Genomic DNA, 20,282 nt, shown 5'->3' on the forward strand with positions numbered 1-20,282 from the left:
TAACTTGATACAGCACCCAATAATCTAATTCTTCTTTTAAAATAAGATTAGGCTCTCTCTCCAACATTTTTACTTTGTTTACATTCCACTTACTTGCTTCAACAGGGTCTGTTAATGTATGCACATAACTCACATCGTCTTACTGGTTCTGAATAAGAATGCCTCTACTGGTTGCTGTGTTGGATACATTACGACACAGGCAACTGCATTTGACAAGTGCCTGAGACATTACAGGTAAGTGGTATCTAGAATAACAAACACAGCAGATGTGCTCAAAAAGGCACTTTGCCCCCTTTTCGACTCGGCTGCAGTTAAAGTGCTGAATTAAATCTCACAAATCAGCTTAATATCGAGCAAGCATTTTACTTTAGCATGTGGTATTTAAGTTGGGTCTTCATATTGGATCATATTAGAGCTATATTTTGTACAGGTCAAAAGTGAATAGCTATTTGAAACAAAATATATATATTATTGTTTTTATATATATATATATATATATATATATATATATATATATATATATAAACAATAATATATTGTATTAATGCCTTTAAAATAAAGCTGAATTGAATCAATCTTTAAGAAGAGTACATTCAGGTAATCCGGGCAGCAGTGTGGAGTAGTGGTTAGGGCTCTGGACTCTTGACTGGAGGGTTGTGGGTTCAATCCCCAGTGGGGGACACTGCTGTTGTACCCTTGAGCAAGGTACTTTACCTAGATTGCTCCAGTAAAAACCCAACTGTATAAATGGGTAACTGTATGTAAAAATAATGTGATATCTGTATAATGTATAATGTGATATCTTGTAACAATTGCAAGTCGCCCTGGATAAGGGCGTCTGCTAAGAAATAAATAATAATAATAATAATAATAATAATCCTTACCCAATTGAAACTGGTCTGAGAGGTTACTGCAGGTCTGCCTGACTTCTTCACTGTCCCAGCCCAGAGGATAGAGAGCACAACCAGAGCCAATCAGCAAACCTGCAAGACCAAGAACACAACATCTTTATTCCTGTATACCAGTTGTCTGTGTGATTCGCATCATCCATCATCTGAGCACAAATTCCATATGACTTCTTCTTTCCATCACATTCCTCGCATAACACTTGGAAAATAAATGTCCATGTTAAACACAGCTGTGCTTAGCAATGGCCTGCTGTGCCACCTTACTGACCCACACACTAACACACAAACACATTCCAGCGTTTGGTTGAAATTGTTCCTACTTTAATCATAGTTACAGGAATGACTGATATATCAAAAGTATATAAAACAAAAACTTGGTACTGTACTGTAATTATTAACCAAAGCAGAGTAGTCAATGCAGAAGTTTTCCAAGCTCTGCAGTAACCAGCCAACAAACATGCTTGTTGTTGTACAACTATTGTTTTTAATGAATGCATTTTTTATTTTTAGCCCAGTACAGTGGGGGAGAGTTCTACAATATGAGCCAAGTTTGGATGAGCAATAAGAGTGACATTATTAAGGTGTCATCAGCAATGACTGTGGGTGAGACATGTATTGTCCCTTTTTTCCCCCACATACCCCTTACTTACAGTACTAAATATATTGGTATCCCTGGATAGCTAATCATCTACTCTTTATATTTATATATATATATATATTATATATATATATATATATATATATATATATATATATATATATATATATATATGCTAAAAATGTTAATGGCAAGTGCAGTGTTATACCAAAATGTTATCTTTTTGAGGAATGTAAAATCACTAGGGGTGGGGCCCCTTGCTTACTAAATATCTTAGTATCCCTGAATAAATAATTGGAAAATATGTTTATTAAAAATCTATAGATGCAGTGGTACCCCAAATATTATCAATTTACTGCCAATGCAGAATGACTGTGGTCTGCAATGGTCAATGGTCAAGAATTAAATCACATTGACTTTTGCTTGCAAGGTTTTCAGGCAGGAAATCTATAGTATCATTAATACAGTTCCTAGTACATTAAGTACAACTGTACATTAAGATACAGTTAAGCAGTATCTATCACAAGAATGTAGCAGTTATAAATGTTTTCACCTTTGCCCAAACAGTGTGGTGACATGCCTGTAGTAAAAATCCATACAACATTAAACAGGATATTAGAATATGGAAGATTTTGTTAATTTGCCGGATGGTTTTGGGTGAAGCAAAAGAATATGAGATGCCTTTCGTCATGAATGGAACAGTTTTCCATTACATACTGTATTAATCCCACGCACTACTAGAGAATTTGTATAGATCAAATAGGGATATGAAATAAAACTGTTCATCTTAACATTTGGATTACATTTACCATTTTTGAGGCGTACATCTGAACTTCAACCCACCATCAATCATACCTTTCAAGTGCAGAAATAGGTTTTATATATATACATATATATATATATATATATATATATATATATATATTAACTGTATATCACCTTTAAAGCAACTGCAGTCAAAATACCACAATTATAACGAAATAGTATTTTCATAATACATTTGTATGATTGTTCAAGACCATAAATAAAGAGGTGTACTGGTGGAATTATTATTTGACCAACACAAACTCTTCAGTGTTGCTGTGTGTAATTAAGTAAGCTGACTTGATTGTTTTATAGGTCTATAGGACTGCCACATGTTAACACTAACAGAGGATTTTAATGGGAACACACTATTAAAATAATACTTTAATCATATTATGACAGGGTGCCCCGCCCCTGTGTGTATTTTATGTTTTATATTGTATTGTTGGTGTGCATATATTGGTGCATGGGGTATACATTGGGCTATGTAGCACAAGTGATTTAAAATGTATATTTGTATTTAGGCACGGGGATTGCACAATCACTTCACGTGCAGATAAAATGTGTATTAGTATTTGGGCATGGGTGTGTCACAAAGTAGTTCATGTGCAGACTGTGCTGAGATTCAATTGAATGATTGATCAGCAATTGAGTCTCGGCACAGCTGCATAACAGAGTCAGTGTTTCACACACACAGGGTTGGGTGTACAGGACGAAAGAACGGGAGAGAGAGGAGAGTAAAATCTATAAACTAAAGCAATTGCTACTCGTACTGACAAAGCTCAGCACCATACTTGTTTGTTTAGTGTTCGCCGTGTTTTGTTTGTTTGTCTGTTTTGGCCATCATGCCTTTTGTTTTGAATGTTTGTTTTGTCTAAATATTTACTTTGGTTATTTAATAAATTCGTGCACCAGCGCTTCAATCCCTGCACTGTTGTCTGTCTACTTCCTGGCCTGACGTCACCACACGAGCCAGCCTGTTCACACATATTTAAATATTAAATATTAAATAAGCTTATTGGTAATTCAAGATAACATAGAAAATAACACCAAACAGCTGCTAATAAGCCTTATGTATTTCTATTATCTTATCATAAACCCTAATAGAAATGATATATTGAGGCTTGAAAACAGTTAAACCATTATTGGGCTTAATTTCTGTTATGAATATTTGAGTCCCTGTGTCAGCTCTGCAATCCGATCTAATAAGTCACTCAACACTGAGAACCCATTCTGGAACACGTCCAAAAGGTCTGCTGGTAAGTGGCATTACGGCCACACGAGCTTAATCCCTTTCAATTCGCTTTCCCTTGCTATTTTACATGGAAGTGAGAGCTGATAGCACTGCTGCAGGAGTAGATTATTTCTGTCACTGGTTACCACATTAAACATTACACAGATAAGGTAGAGAGTTAATCCATTCTGTCAATATGTGGAATCTCAAAGCTACCAGACATGTCCATCTCTATGCTTTTGATGCTTGGCCTTTCTATGGAAAGCTGGGAGTAGATATAAATAATAATGCATTTTGTACCTACAGTGCAAAGATATTGATGAAACCGCAAGGAAACTAGGTACACTACTGTTTCAGTTACAGCATTGGTCTTCCTCAGCGTGTTTAAGGCAAAAATAGAAATGTGCTCTCCTAAACTTCATTAACAAGCCAGCATATCCTTTTTCACTGCTGAACTGGTTGTTATCCAGTGTTAACAGGAAATAACTGTCTTTGTCACTGCATTGTATAACACAATTGGTGAATTTCAGTCTTGTTTAAAGTTACAGTATGGATGTTCTGGTGTTGATTATTTTACGTCTATGTTGAAAGCTAAGCAGCAAAGCCTGTTTTTAAAGTTGCAGTATTAACAGTACTCATGATGGGATGGTAAAATGTAGTTTGCAACAAGGCTTGGAGTTACCACAAGTGATTATAGGGGGTGCAAACATGACTATACTAACCTGTGACTGGTATTGACTTTTAATGGTAACACAGGGCTAAACAACAACTTTTACCACTAAATAAATACTTTTGATAATATATCTTGTTGATTTATCCTACTAATCTCTTAATCACCCTGAACATATAGTACAGTATATAATTCTTCAGGTTTTCTTAAAGGAATATTGGAATTTGCTGTATATAAAAATCCTAATCGTTCACTGATTTATATGAATTTCTCCCCAATTGAACCTAATTATGTCTTTTCAAATAATACACGGTAATACATATTTGCTCCCTTGCGTTATAACCTGAAAAAACTGTTTTTCTCTCTCTCACTCAGCACAGCAGACCTGCTCATATTTTCCATCTGCTAATTTCTGGCTTATATTTAAGAACATCTGTCCCAGAAGAATGGACAAATAAACACTGGGGCTCTATGCAATGTTTAAAAAAGGCCAGGAAGCCTGGTTACACTACAGATGTTCCCTGTTGTGGCTTTTCTCAAGTACAAACTGCTATCAGCATTAGCTGGAAATAATTAAAGACCCACATGGATCTAGATTCAGAATGAATAATTCATTTTTTTTTAAATGACAGAGCAGCTTACTTTATAAAGGATTGGAATATTTGATAAGTTCCTTAATGAATACTGTTATGAAAGAAGAAACCCATCTCTGCTGTTTACACAACTACCACAGAAACATCAGTCTTAATAAACTTCAGATTGTAACTTTTTATGTGTTTTTTCAAATTCATTTTTTGTATGCCTTAAATAATAACGTAGTAACATTTGAAGCTCAAGATCAGCTTCAATGGTACAATACTTTAGTAGAGTGGTAACACTGGCTTTCAAAATAGGTTTTATTTTTATTTTAAACAGAATCATTTTATTCTATAATCAAGGAAAATTATTCTTAAATGGGTCTAGAAGTTGAATGGTCTTACTGCTGCCAACAAGCAAATCTATGTCTGGTACTAAAATGATCTAATGGGACAGAAATGCCAAAAACAATGTCCATTTGTGTGTTAATAACTGTTAGTATAATGAAGGTCCCCATGCTGTAATTTGAATCCATAGATTTGCTAACCAAATGACCATTTCAAGATACATAAAGTTGATTCTGATACCCTTAAGAACTTGCTTAGGCAATAAATAAATAAACTTGGTGATATTCATTCCCTTCAGAGAAAAAGGGGCTAAATACATGGGGCAATCATCTGAACCCTGCCTTTGCACATCCTCTTAACCAAAATAAGTGGGGGAACTTTCCAGCAACTAATCTTTCCTTTGTTCCTGTACATTTAGACATTAATCTGGGTATAGTAAAAGCAAAGTCAACCTAGCCTGTATGCATAAAATACGACACCATTAGAGCACCTTGTCCATCAAATAGAAACCCTGCTGTTCTATTCACTGCTTGATGAGAAGAGAAACTGAAATCAAGTCTAAGTGCAGACTGACCATGACTAACTGTCAGTCTGCTGTCACCTTTAGACATGAAGTCAGCATAATTAAAGCCTGGGTACTCAGTGTTGGATCATACTGTCAATGTTTCTTTCCTGTTGGGTACTTCAACAGTTTGTAATCATTAACATGTTACAGATGTAGTATATGTGGGTGCATGAATAAGGTCAATAACAGCAACAACAAGGATTATGTAAAAATAAAGCAATAAGAGTAACCCTTCCAGGCCTACAATATACAGGGACCTCCAATCACGCATGCCAGTTCATCTCAAAACTAAGGATGTGAAAAGAAATGAGCATTTAAAAGCGATTTAAAAATTCTAACAGTCTGACTGGACCCTTGCAGAATACCTTGCCTTCACCTGAGATTGAAGTTAAAATAAAGCCTGGAAAATGACATGATGTACAAAAATGCTGAGGGGCTTGTTATTGTGTTAAGGTACTGTAAGAACAGGATGTATAATGGCTTAGTGAATATAAGAGTCGGTTAAATAAATTGGTACTGCAACCAGAATGTGCAAATAGCTATGACTTGTTTACACTTCAAGTATTTTGATTCCAATTTGTTTATTGGTTTATAACTATACCTTAAAAAACCTTGTTTACAATAACTGGTTACAGTTATACCTTAAAACCCCCTTACTAGACTTCCCTGGTAACTCTTTCAAAAGTAGCAAGTCCAGAACTGGTGATATTTACAATTCTATTTGATTGAACTCTGTCAGCATAATTTTACACAACAAGAAGTTGATACCAGACGCTGGTCTGAATATTTTCAGGAAAGCATTATTTATTTTTTGACATTGTGAAAAACGCACTGCAATCTACAATAGTGTAAATAATCTTAAAATGTTACAAACTGTTGACGATGATACTTAAAGGCAATATTCTGTTGCTTTCCAGCCAGCTCAAGCCTGAATTGCTATGAAATCCTTTATTACAATTTCTTCCTTACACGCCATCTGATGCTAGGGTGTCACCAACAGAAAGCACTGAGGTCTGCTCAGCTGCCTAATAGACAAAAAAAGTACCAGGACTGGTATTTAACAAATAGATACAATACAGATATTATATGCAGCCTATAATAAATGATATGCACCAGGCATGCTTAATAGGAATTGTACTTATTATACCTGAAGTGAACTACTTTAAATAGTGTCAATCCTGTAATGTATTGGTTGGTTCAAAATACATTAGGAAGTTTGAATGAATGCAAAAACCTGACAAAAGTTTTGTGTTTGTTTCTGTACTACACACTACATGTATTCTGCCCCATAAAAAGGTTGCAATTTAGTTTGAGTTATATAATCTTACAGCATGCTTGCAATTACAATTTGTATCTGCAAAGCCTTGGGGGACTGCTGCTAGTGTAATATATTCATGCTGAATATTAAATGAAATAAGGAATTCTCTTTCATGTTCCAAGTTAGAGTGGAAGATAAAGAAGCATATAATTGGGTAAAACATGAATAAGGCATAGGATTCCATAGTGCGGTTACATATGTAGGAAGTTTGTTACCTTATAAGCCAATGTTGAACTTATCACCTCAATAGCATGTTTATTTCTGTTTTGCTTGCTAAGCTAATACCTATTTGGGTCACAGAGTAATAGGGTCAGGCTTGTGCCCCTGATCCACAAGATGTGCTTTCTGAAAAAAATACACAGGAAAATAAAATATCACATACTATGCAGGATTGTAAGTCACTGAAGCTTTAAACAATTAATAAGGCTCATCAAAACTCTAATGACAGAGTAGAAAACTGGGGCTTCTCAAATGTAGTTTCAGAAATGAGTTTAAAATTAAAATATGCACTGTATGTTTCCAGTTATCATATCTGGGATTTGATTGTTTTCCCACCTGCAGCTAGCCTTGGTTGGAGGAGATCTCTGGGTTACCTGTCTAACTGACAGATGATTGATTGCCTGTGAGCAATATGTCACTGCAGAGCATGCTCGATTTTTCGATTCCGTTCCTTGTTATATACATCTATATAAATACTGGATAATTGATTAAATAATAACATTTTTGTAACGTGCATAGTTAATAGCATTATTGAAGTTTCTCAACGAATCTGCACTGAATGTGCCCTGCCTTGCTATTTACAGTGTTTCTGCCAAATCTAAGCAGTGGACGCGCTCTTCTTTTCCTGCTCGTGTTAACTAGCATCTGATTTGCTGGTCCCCTCCTACCAGCGAATCCGTTTTGAAAATGCTTTGTAAGTACGCACCCTCTGTGTGTTTGATGTAAACACAAAAATAGCGCTCCGCCTTGAATCCAGAGCAGGATGACAGGCTTTTTTTGTGTTTGTGCTTCTTACAAAATGAACTGTGAAACCTGGGAATAATACTGTTTTTATGTTCACAGTTGATAAAACGAATGAAATGCATGAGGAGATTTTTGGAATCGGGCCCGAACCGGGTATCTGTCATTGGAACCGGGTATTTAGAAAAACATGCCCATATGTCAATGTGTGAGAAGGGGAGGTGAGGTGGTTGGCATCTTATATACATATAAACAAGCACTAGTGCTACAGGTCTACATCAGCATAAAAAAAGCCCTAGTCTAAATTGATGTGACATCTAATCATTCATTCATTCATATAAGGCCCTACTCACAAAACCGAAAATGCAGTTTTAAGGAATAGTTTGTTTTGAATATATATATATTTTTTTTAATTAAATCCGGATTGCAGTACAAAACCTTTTATAACTGAGGGTTCAAATTCAATTCAAAATGGAACTGAGATTTCCTTTAACCTGACTGGTCAATACGAGGTCTTTAATCTCTGGTAAAGGACCTTGAATGTTATCGTGCAAACTATGTTTAATCAGTTTCAAATCAATCAGTCGAAAAATACGTAAATACAGTATTCATGTATTTGACCTTTTTTCTGTTTGATGAAATTAAATCTCCATTCTAGTATATAACATGCCCTTTGATTGTTGTCTGTCAATGTGGACTAAGTCTACTTCCTCGCTGTCCTATACATTCAGTCTAACTATTTAAATTTAGAATAGCAAGTAACATTGTTAACAGGAATTAACAGCATGAGGCAGTCCTTACCAGACTAGAGCCCTCTTCTTTAGGTTCTATTGCTTAAATCTCATCTTGGTTTAAACTAAGAGGGTGTTTAGAAACACTCTTAAAACATTGTTATCTGATGTTTCAGCTGAAAACCATTGTTGTAACTGCTGCTAAGCTGCAGTAAAGGAGCTCCAATCATAGCCAATACAAAAACCTTCTAGCCAATCATGGATCCATGAGGTTTTCAATGTGTGTTTTAATGTCAGTTACATACCATCATCAAGTCCACTTCTTCCCATATTGTTTCTTATATTATTAGACATTCAATGTCACGTTAATGTTCCTGTGTACTGGTGCAGTGATATCTTACTGAACAGTTCTCTAGTCTAATTAATATGATTTTGTATTTGCCTTTTCTGGAAACCCAGACAAGGAAATGCATTTCTATAGATTCACGATGAATTTAATTTTATTAAAACTTCCTCTAGGATACAGTATGTCACATCAGAGTAATTATCCATGCAGTGTTATTTACCCTGCAAACGTTTTTACACCAGCATTAAGAAGCAAGAATCATCTCCTGTCCATCCACTGACTGACTTCCCCGAATGCTTACAAACAGGGTGTGGAGATTTAAAACATTAAAGCAGACTGTAACACATCACTATGAATTACTATCAGTTTGTTGTTGTTGGTTTTTATTTGTTAACACTTTTATCTCAGCGCTGGTCCAAATAAGGAATTGGAAGCAATGTTAAAGCTGTCAACAGGGTGATGATTAAAGATGAGCGGTCTGTTGTTAAATTGTTCTGAGGTGGGGAAGGGCTGTGCAACCTGCAGCAAAGTCTGTTCTCAGGATACACTTTAACTAGGGTTCATTCCCTGCCCTATCTTTGAAATTATAGATCTCAACCATGAGAATGACGATAGTTCAGAGTTGTTTTTTGAACAATTGTTCAATTGCCTGCAGTGGCTATTTATGAAATGTTAAGTTGATCCTAGTGCAGAGGTAGATAATGTGTGGTAGTTCTATGCTTGAACTGATGTTCCTTGCAACACTGTGCTGTCAGAGTGTTTTTGAGTCTATCCATTATAAAAGTTACTAGCGCTCCAAAACTTTAGAATCCTTTTCAAGTAGGGATTCAACCTGGCTTGTTATTATTGAACGTGTTTTTAAATTCCCTGGCAAGATATTTTAAGAATTTCTGTAAAAGTATGAAGGAATTTATAGGGTACAAGAAATATATGGTAAACAAGGGCAATTAGCTAGGGATGTATGGTTGCTATGGGTTGCTAAGGGCCTCTCTTTTTATCTAGGAAATAATGTTGCTGTGGGTTGCTAAGGGCCTCTCTTCTTATCTAGGAATGTAGGGCCTGTAGGAGGCAAGTAGGGTGGTAGTGTATATGTAGTGTTATAATGTTAACTCAGCACAGTTGGAAGACGGAGGAGAAGAGCTATCATCGCCAACTGTCCGGAGCTAGCAGCTATTGGGAAGTATTAACCTGTTATCTGTTATTCTGCATTAGGGCTAGTTCATATACTCTAGTGGTATGTGCATTTCTCTGTTTAACTATTTACTTGTATGTGTTAATAAAACCTGATTACTCTGACTTGAAGTTGTGTGTGGTGACTGGTGCTTTCACTCTCAGTGTCTCAAGAATTATTAAAGAAACAATAGTTTCCTTAATAACAATAGTTGTCCCTGTAGGCCATGTTTTCTTACAACTAGTAGACACCATTTCATCTGGTTTGCACTTGAGATTTCTCTTTCCACTCTAAAATCTTTTTTATTCACACTACAGCAAAGAACTGTCAGCCAATAGCTAATAGATGGATAGGCGGATTCACAGCTTCTTGAAAATCATCATTTAAGGTTATTGCATCAATGTCTGGCAGCAGTAGGAAAGTGGGAAGGTCCAGATATTTTGTTCCTTTCTCACGCTGATAATATGTTTAACTCTGTTCTTCTCATTATAATAACATTCTAAAAAAACTGTATCTTATTTTTATCGTGGGATTGCTTTGCCTGAGTTTCTCTATAAGCTGTGTGAAATGTTACTGTCCACCCCTATTTTATGTAAATTCAAGTATATTAATACTTCTGAAGCATCAATATATTAATAAGTGTGTTTATGCAAAATTGCAGTTGGAAAACAATTTATGTTTATTAGGTTAGGCTGCATCTGGCAGTAGTTTTATAAAAAGAAAGCAATGCACTGTTGCATATTGTATTGCTAGTCTGCAATACTATAGTATACAATATACAGGGTGCCCCATAAGCCAGGCATCATAGGCATCATTGTTAATATTGCTTGTTTGAAATACCATTGCCCAATAACTTTATAAATCTGTTTCTATCATGGGCCCCATTCCTCTGCAATTGTACTGTATTTAGTAATGTAACAGTGCTGTCAATAAATCATCTAGTTGGTTACCATAACAACCATAATAACATATGAATTGTTTACAGAAACACTGTGACTGGTAATGGGCAACTCATGGTTTTGTATTTGACCAAGTGTGCGAGTGAAGTTATATAATTTATAAAGCAAGGGATTAAAATCTGAGGTTTTGATAGGGTCACATATAGAAGCATGATATGGTTGGCACTTGCAGGTTGCAAACATATTTTCTAGAACTTAAAACTCTTAAGAATGTTTATATATGTATTCACTATGTTAGTTTAAAATTGTACTCTTAAAAAGTTTATATAGAATATTTACAAAAACTTTAAAAAAAATATATATATAGCCTTTCATGACATTCAGGTGGTCCAGTTTATAATTCAAAAGTAGAATGGAACTTGAATACAGAACTGTGTCTTTATAAACTTAGTGAAGGTCAAAGATCGGCAATAGACCACTGAAGAGTAGACTCTATTGACTGCATTCTAGCTCTGTGAAGTGGTAGCATACACCCCACAACAGCAACAATATGAAGTCTCATTCACAGTGTGCCTCATTGGACAAAAGCATGACAAAAGGTTCTACTTGGGAATTTGAGTGAAGGAGGAGGTAGGATTTTCTTAACTTTTTTGCAAGTGCAAAGTTTGCACCAGTTTTTCTAATATATTCAATAGTTTTTGAGTCTTCTGATTGACTGTCCACTATATGCTCAACAGTACCTGAAGATATCATTTATCCATTGAGAGATACCACTAATTTAGAGGGATACATGTTCAATGCATTTACTCCAATCTATGAATACATTTTTTTAAATGTCAGTATGTGAAATTGAGAACTGTGCTGAATACACATTGAATGATATTACTGGTAAGAGTTGATTAAACTGGAGTAAACATGGCCCATCCATTAGTTTAGTAAATAAAAATGACTGTTGCAAGAATTATAACTAGGCAAACATAATCCACTGTCAACTTGGATTTAACAGGAAAATGAAACTAAGTTATTTGAATTGGGCTTTCCAAAAAATGTATAGATTTGCAAGAGGTCGGAGGTAATGTCATTCCCTTGCAAACACTACGCTGTAACAGAAGACCAAATCTGAATAGGTCAGCACTCCCAACGTACTGTCTATGAAACATTCACCCAGATTCAACCAAAAAATAAAAAAGCCTCTGGTCCTCAGTTAAATCTGCTGACTCATGGCAAAAGCCAGTGATGCTTGGAGAAGTGACAGTTTATGAATTAAACAGTGCAGAAGCTCATATCAGGTCAGGCTTGCCCAGGCTCTGACTGCAATCTCTCACATTTTTAATAATGCTTATCTGTCCTGCTGATCCACATGAGTCTTTCCTTTGTGTTGCTCCCCAGCTGCACATACCCCTTAGCAACTATCTTCCTGGCTCTCATTAGGGATTTCAGTCAAAAACTTAAGACTACAACGTCTGCTCCAACCGATATTACATTATAATCACAGTAAAATTCAACAGCTGTGATTTTTTTCTTTCGTTTTAATACTGTTGACACAAAATTCCTCAGAGAGCTTACTCCATAGTGATCTTATTGACTGAACATTTAAGCTAATCCTGTAGGACTGTGCGGGGATCTGAGTGCCCTGCAAGAGGATGTGATGCTGGAGGGGGTACAATCCCGCTTTTAAACCTCTTCGACATAAACCTCAATCCCACTTCTTAAACTGGCTTTAAACGAAGCCGATAATATTCTGATTCTAATAAATCAAGAGAAATGACAGGAGTATTGAATCATAGGCACAAGGTGAAAAAAATACCCCATTTAAGATACTGGTAAAGCTAATCTACTGCTAGACTCTTATTATTAGTTCAACAAATGTACATAGGGTTATACATTAAAAAAGAACACTCTATAACATAAGGTGGTTGTGATTATTTTATTAGGCCTCATATCATCATCATGATCATCATCTTCAGCCTTTTTCAATCCACTGCTGGATGAAGGCCTCCCCAAGATTCTTCCACAAAAGCCTGTCTGCTGTGTCTCTCATTCACATTGCTCCGGTGTCGCTTTATATCTCTTGGGATCCAGTCAAGTATCTCCTTGGTCCAGCGATGGTCTGTTCTTCTTGCTACATGTCTGGCCCAATGCCATTTCAGTTTTTTCACTCTTATAATAACATTGCATACTTTTGTTTGTGCTCTTATCCATTCCTTCCTTTTCCTGTCTCTTCTTGTTATTCCCAGCATGCATCTTTCCATACACCGTTGAGTTGTTTGTAATTTTTGAGTCATTTTTGCATTGGGGGCCCAGGTTTTGCATCCGTAAGTTAGCACTGGCAGCACGCATTGGTTGAAGACTTTCCTCTTGAGGCATAAAGGTAGTTTCCCTTTTAGAACCATGATTAATCTTCCAAAGAGACTCCAGCCCATTTTTGCTCTTCTGTTGATTTCGCACATTTGGTTCTCCATTGCCAAAACTAACTGTCCTAGCTATACGTAGTTATTGATGTCTTCAAGCTTGATCCCATTGACTTCAATTGCCTGTGGAGTGGTATATTTATTGAACATTTGAGTCTTCTTCAGGTTCATTTTCAAACCCACTTTGATGCTAGCCTTGTGTAGTTCTTGTATTCTTGTTTGTAATTCTTCTTGGCACGTTGTAAATATGAGGTAATCCAGTACTTTGAAAATGTATTCGAGGGTGGCCATGAAGAGCTTTGGGGAAATCGTATCTCCTTGACGAACTCCTTTTTTAATCTTGATTTTGTCGTTGTTTTTATGGAGTCTTATGGTGCTGATCAAGTCTCTGTACGTTTTCTCAATTCCTTGTTTTTTCAGAAAGCTTAATACAGATCTTGTGTAAACAGAGTCAAAGGCTTTTTCATAGTCGATGGATCCCAAGCAAATTTTTAGTTCATACTCGTTGCTGGATCTCTTGCCGTACATCCATTGCCGATAATCCACTCCTGAATCCTGCTTGCTCATTTGATTGTGTCGAGTCAAATTTATCTTGAAGTATGTTGGTGAGTATCTTGGTAAAAACAATTGTAGACTATAGGAAGTAAGCTAATAGGTCTGTAGTTCTTGAGGTCTTCTTTGTTTTGAGTATGGTTGAACCTGCCAGAGTCAGAGGACCCAGCTGTACTTCATCTTGAGAACCCGTCGTCACCCTCCTGCCACTTTGAGGCAGTGGAAGTTGGACTTTAGGAGGGTCCATCAAACAGTAGGAAGGTCACTCTTGAAATCAGGACTTAAAGGATGTGTTGCAGTAAGAATACCTCTGTTAAGAAAGGGGAATAAGACTAAAAGGCTAAAATATGCATAATAACACAGAAATTAGACTATGGAACAATGGTCAAAAGGTGCTTTGGACTGTTGATGGATGGACAATGACACCTGTGCCTTCTGACAGTTCTGTTGTCAATTCAACGCTTGTCTTCTTTCTATTCCTTAAGGATATTACCTTCAAGTATTGCTCATCCTTGTCAGACAGCTTTTTGGGTCTTCCAGTCCTGGGTTTGCAAATTACAGATGATGTTTCTCTGTACTTGTTGATTATGCTTCGGATACCACACCTTGAAAATCAAGTGAGGTGTGCTATTTCACTCAGTGTTTTTCCTTCTTTATGCAAGTCACGGTTGCTGCTCATAATGCATGCGAGTAGTAAAATGCAACATGTCTAAGATTTTTGTGTGTGTGTGTATATATATATATATATATATATATATATATATATATATATATATATTAAAGTGTATATTTAAGTCTTATTTTAACATTTTAATACAGAAAATGATCACCAACTCATCATGTTTGTCCTATCAACTGCAATATACTTACAAAAACAGGGCAACAATCATAAACACATCAGTTTTTACATCATAATTGTTGGTAGCATCAATAGCTACCAACAATTATGATGTAAAAACTGGTTGAATAGAAGTGGTTAAATAAGACTACCATTCAGAAAAATCATTTAGGGAACATCAGCATACTGTACTTAACATTGTTTTATAGATGCAGTGATGGAGCATTGATCCCAGGTTTAGAGAAGAAAGACATACAGTCAAACCTGCTCATGCCACCACCTTTATTTAGCAACCACCTGGTCTAAGTGACCACTTTAAATTCCTCCCAGTGATATCTGTGCTTTTATTGAACTGTATTAAGTGACCACCTGTATAACGCGACCAGCGACCACAATTCTCTTACCCAGCAACGGACTCAAACCGGTATTAAGCACCCTTAGACAGTGCTATTGTTATAACAAAAATATGGTTTTAAATGGTACGTCATAAATTCAAAGGAATACAATAACCATTTTAGTGGTCTTTTATCCGTAATCAATAAAACAACATCGCTCTCTTGTAAAGGAAGAGAGAAAACATGGAGAAACAAAAGGTCCTCCCTAGATGACAGACTTAAAGTTATTGAACTTGTAAAGACAGTAAGTGCCAGAAAAACTGCTGAAAAAATTGGAACTAGAAAGACACAGTATAAGCATTTTGAAACGGAAAGAACTAGGGCTTGAAGTTTTAGGTTTTTATTTTTGTTCACGTGACCGTGTTTTGAGCCGATTCAATATCTGAAACTGTTAATTACTAAACAAAGTCGCTTCTCTTTACCTTGATGTCCTGATTGACTTGCTGATTCTGTTTCACCTTCTTAATTATTCGAACACAAGAGCAAGCAATGACATTAATCACTTCCCCCAGATGCTACTTTAACTTGCATTTCGTTCTCGCACTTGCCTGGGAACTAGGTAGCTTCCAATGTGTCTCTTTTGTGTTGTGTTGTTCTTTCCCGCTAATTTAACAGAATGTTCTCATGATGTAACGGCCTAAGACTTAAAGGCAAACCTTAAAAGGAAAATAAACAGTAATCGAAAAATATCTTATGCTTATACTGGTGTTGGTTTCAGGATGCAATTAATCAACACGTACCTGAAAGGCAGACACAGGCCTTGAAATTTGCAGAGGATTTAAAACATTTTGTGTGACCTGAGATAGGCAAGCATTCATTACTCTCACAAAATAATTTGTTTTGTAAATGTTATTAAATGACATACTTCCTTTTGTTCATATTACATCTTCTGGCTTTTACAGTGTACAGGAAAGCATGTCAGAGACAAATAGAAAATTCATATGTTATGGGCCCTCTTAAGAGACCACCTGTGTTAAGAGGCCACAATTAGACTGTCCCTTAAGTGGTCTCTTAATACAGGTTTGACTGTACCTTTATATTACTGAACCTGGCCAGCTTCCAGACAGAGTTCATTACAAAGTACAAGTAGTAAACTGCATTATTGTCAGGGCGTTGAGTGCTCAGGAGAATCCATTGTTCTTTCCTATGTTATGCTGGATAGACATATGCATGTGTGTGTGTGTTTTGCAAAGTAAGCTATACCCATAAATAAAACCATAATAGGTGACCTTGCTCATTACCGGTTCTGCTCATCAAATATTTAAACTGGTCATTAATGGTAACAGAATATACCTGAACCTATGGACTATAATAGACACAGGGGAGTAGAACAAGGTTATCTAAATACCAGACTGGCACCCTCTCAGCCTTTTAAATGTGCTCTTGTTGAATCGATACCGCTGTGGAGCCTCCTCAAACAGATCAGCCTTTGCCCTTTTCACTTTGTGCTCACTAGGGAGCTTTTTAACTACAACATAGCTGTTGCTGTACGGGATACAGGCCTGGCAGGCAGGCAGGCAGGCAGGTGGTGGGTTATGGTCCACAGCACATCATCTAACCAGTAGCTCTATCAGATTTTGACCTATTTGCGACAAGCAAACAAGCAAATCAGAAAGGAGAAGAGGGGGTGGGGGGGGGGGGGGGGGGGGTGTTGCAGCTGGCAGACACCCTCATACTTCTTCCCAGCACACTCTGCCACCTGCCTCCCTGGAGAGTCCTGATGGCTAAATGGACTCAGGCCCCCAGGGAGCCCTATAATATACAGAAGATTCGAAGAGCTGCGGCTATTATTTCCATCACTTAAACTACTAGATTATAAGAGCTGTGCATACAAGTATACTTAAGTGTGTGTGGGCTTTGCTGTGGGGTGTAACTGAGTGTGTGGGAGTGATTGTAGTTCTGTAAATGGGGGGGGTACACACTGTCGACAATTGCATGTATGAAGGATGAGGAAGGTGTTATTTGCATATTTTTTATTAATATGTTAAACTTCATGGGAAAGCCATACATTAAAATGTTCAAACTTGCCTTTTGGCGTATGGATCCAAATTGCTTTATAGTGGCCACATGTACAGTAGTCTGTACTGTACCATTATTATTATTTGTTTATTTAGCAGACACCTTTGTCCAAGGATACTTATAGAGACTAGGGTGTGTGAACTATGCATCAGCTGCAGAGTCACTTACAACTACGTCTCACCTGAAAGACGGAGCTCAAGTCAGTGGCTGAGGTGGGATTTGAACCGGGGACCTCCAGGTTACAAGTCCTTTTCTTTAACCACTGGACCACACAGCCTCCATGGTCTACATTTTGTGTTGGGTTTAAGGAATGGACTGCATTGTTAAGATACTGTCATATCTCTACATAACCTACAACAGAAAAGAGTCCTTTTAGAAGTGTTATTCAGTTTTATTGCCTATGGTGTTCATTTTCCATAATTACAACTTGATATTAAGACATGTACCTGTATATGTGGATATTCTGTTTTTGTGAGCTTTGTCTTATAATGTTTACCCACAGTAAACACATGTAAAGTGTGATAAAGCTTAGTTAAAGCATGGTAAAGCATAGGGAAGCATTCTATTAAAGAGTATTACAAACTATAGTAAATGCTTAATATAACCATGCAAAAATACTGTAAAAAAATGCTGTGATACATTGTAAAAGGGGGTTTTCTTCTTTGTCTAACCATTTGTTTTGCCTTGTGACAACCTTAAACAAGTTTTGCATTCTCCATGTTTGGTGCTCTAGAAAGCTATTGATTTTGTGGATGGTAGCCCAAGGGGAAAGGTCAGGGTGGGGTCGCACAGTTACATCATTTTCTTATCAATATTACAAAGACAACAGCACCAACACAATAACACCATGCTTTCCTGTGATTATGGATATAAAAAGCCTTTATAAGTAGTCATCTAGTTATGTAATTCAGTTGAGCACTGTGTTGCTCAGGGCAGGACAAAACAATTCCTGGAATCAGAATTTTGGACGCACTGTACAATCTAAAAATGCTGTTCAATTGCTGGCTGCCCTTTTTTGGAGACCACAGGCAGAGTTGACGTTATCAGTTCACCAATCCTCTGACAAAATGTGTTGCTAAAAAAATAGACCTGTCTTCCTGTGGAACTCGAAATACAGTACTAGGCGGGTATGTAGGCTCATCACATTGTAATAATTAAAATCATTGGAAAACTGTAAACATTCACATTACAGAGTTCTGTACTCTATGTAGGTTGTGTTTCTTTTTCAGAACACAATAGTGTACAGCTACTTACCTACATGTAAAAGCAAAGAAAGTGGGGCTGAAATCAGTTGTATGACAGTGTGACAATAACAACAGTGATGTTATCAGGAGCTTGTTCCTATTGGCCCCCATTATATTCTGCCTGGGATATTTCAATGTGCTGCAGGGTGACATATTACAGGAGTGATATTAAGTGGGTTTGTCTATATTTCTAAAACTTCCCCAAGTGTCTTTTGATATGTAATTCTGAGTGTGTGCTGATCACAGGGAAATAGTTTCTCCATAACACCTTCTAGAAATTAGAAATAGCTGCTTAAAATGCTAGCAGTTCTCCACGGGAGAACTGGAATTAACATAATAGGGGTGGGTTAAGCTCAGTGAAAGCCTGCTCAGAATGTGAAAATAAAAAACACCAGAAAGGTTTCCCTGAAATTGGTTACGGTTTCAAATTCTGTGATTACAAATGATCCGTGCCTCTCCATCCTTTCACAGTTTAACCAGAACCTGACAATAGGGGAATTACTATAAAAGAAAAGAATGCTAGGGCCTCACATTATTCATTTAAATAATAAAACATGTGCCTGTACTTTGTTATTCATATGTCAATGTAAATAATATTTAACTATCCTTTAGGATACGTTGTTTCTTTAGAATTCCACTGTGATTCTTTGCATAATTAAAGGCACATGTAACTGCTGTCATAATCCTTCACATGCATGTCATCCTTTATTCTCAGGTTCTTTCTAAAGGATTACTTTAAAGCATCTATCAAAAGATACCTTACACAGTTGTTGTGGATCTCCATAAGAATGTGTCTTCTCAGCCAGACAATCCATTTATGAAGGATGTTTACTGTGTACACTGTGTCAATTAGAAACTTGGCCTCATCGTGGACATGCATTCCTTTTGGTTGAGGGAAAGACAGGAACTGCCTGCTAAATGTTACTTCAAGACCTGCTTCTAATATTCTAATAGTCCATTTTTGCTTTCTACCATGGTCAACCATGGCTGCATTCCACTGTCTGAAAACTGAATGCAGATTAAGAAAGGTTTTATTTAACAACATTGGACGAGTTTGGTGCCGGTTTGCAAAGAAAGCCTGTCTCTTGAGAAGGACTGTACCTTTCCCATGACCTTCCTCTCAAATCGAAAAATAAGAAGGCCTCTGCTTTCTGGGACCGAGTAACCTTCTCAGTAAGGTAGCCTGCAAATACCCTTTCCCTAAGGAGGTCCTTGTATTTCCACAGTAAATCCTTTTCTACCAAGGGACCCCGGGTCCATGTTCATTCTCTATTGTGCATGTACATAGGCTGTAATCTTCGTTCTCTTGTTTCCTACTGTAGCCTGAAACTTTAAAAGTAGTGCTCCAGGGAATGTAGTCCAGTAGTGAAACAAATATGTAGAAGTAGTTTACCAAAAGCTTGGTGCATTTATATGTGTTTGGATCTACCGCTTTCAGAGGGAATCCAATAATGTTGACTCGGCATTTAAAAGTATTTTATTCCTAGCTATCATTTTAAAATCTCTTACCAATTCTGTGATTTTAGTCTTTTCATTTACATTTCCACCTATGAATGAGGGGACAAATGTGTATTTTCATTATTTTTAGGCTAATAGTGGAAAATCCATCTTAACCAAATTAGTGCTTCCTATTTAGCTTCCTATTTTATTTTAGCTTAAAAAAAATATGACATCTTTGTTTTGTTTTCTATAGAAG

At 36.7% G+C, this 20,282-nt stretch overlaps 1 protein-coding gene across 1 annotated transcript in view; it reads right to left on the reverse strand.

The window, feature by feature from the left end:
• Nucleotides 1–20,282, reverse strand: part of LOC117406761 (LHFPL tetraspan subfamily member 6 protein) — a 70,045-nt gene that overhangs the window by 2,943 nt on the left and 46,820 nt on the right. The window contains exon 3 of the mRNA XM_034011048.3: nucleotides 885–983. Coding sequence (XP_033866939.1) covers nucleotides 885–983 — 99 coding nt within the window. The remainder of the gene's footprint in view (nucleotides 1–884; nucleotides 984–20,282) is intronic.

This window comes from Acipenser ruthenus, chromosome 8 (assembly GCF_902713425.1).
Source record: "Acipenser ruthenus chromosome 8, fAciRut3.2 maternal haplotype, whole genome shotgun sequence".
NCBI classification, from domain to species: Eukaryota; Metazoa; Chordata; class Actinopteri; order Acipenseriformes; family Acipenseridae; genus Acipenser; species Acipenser ruthenus.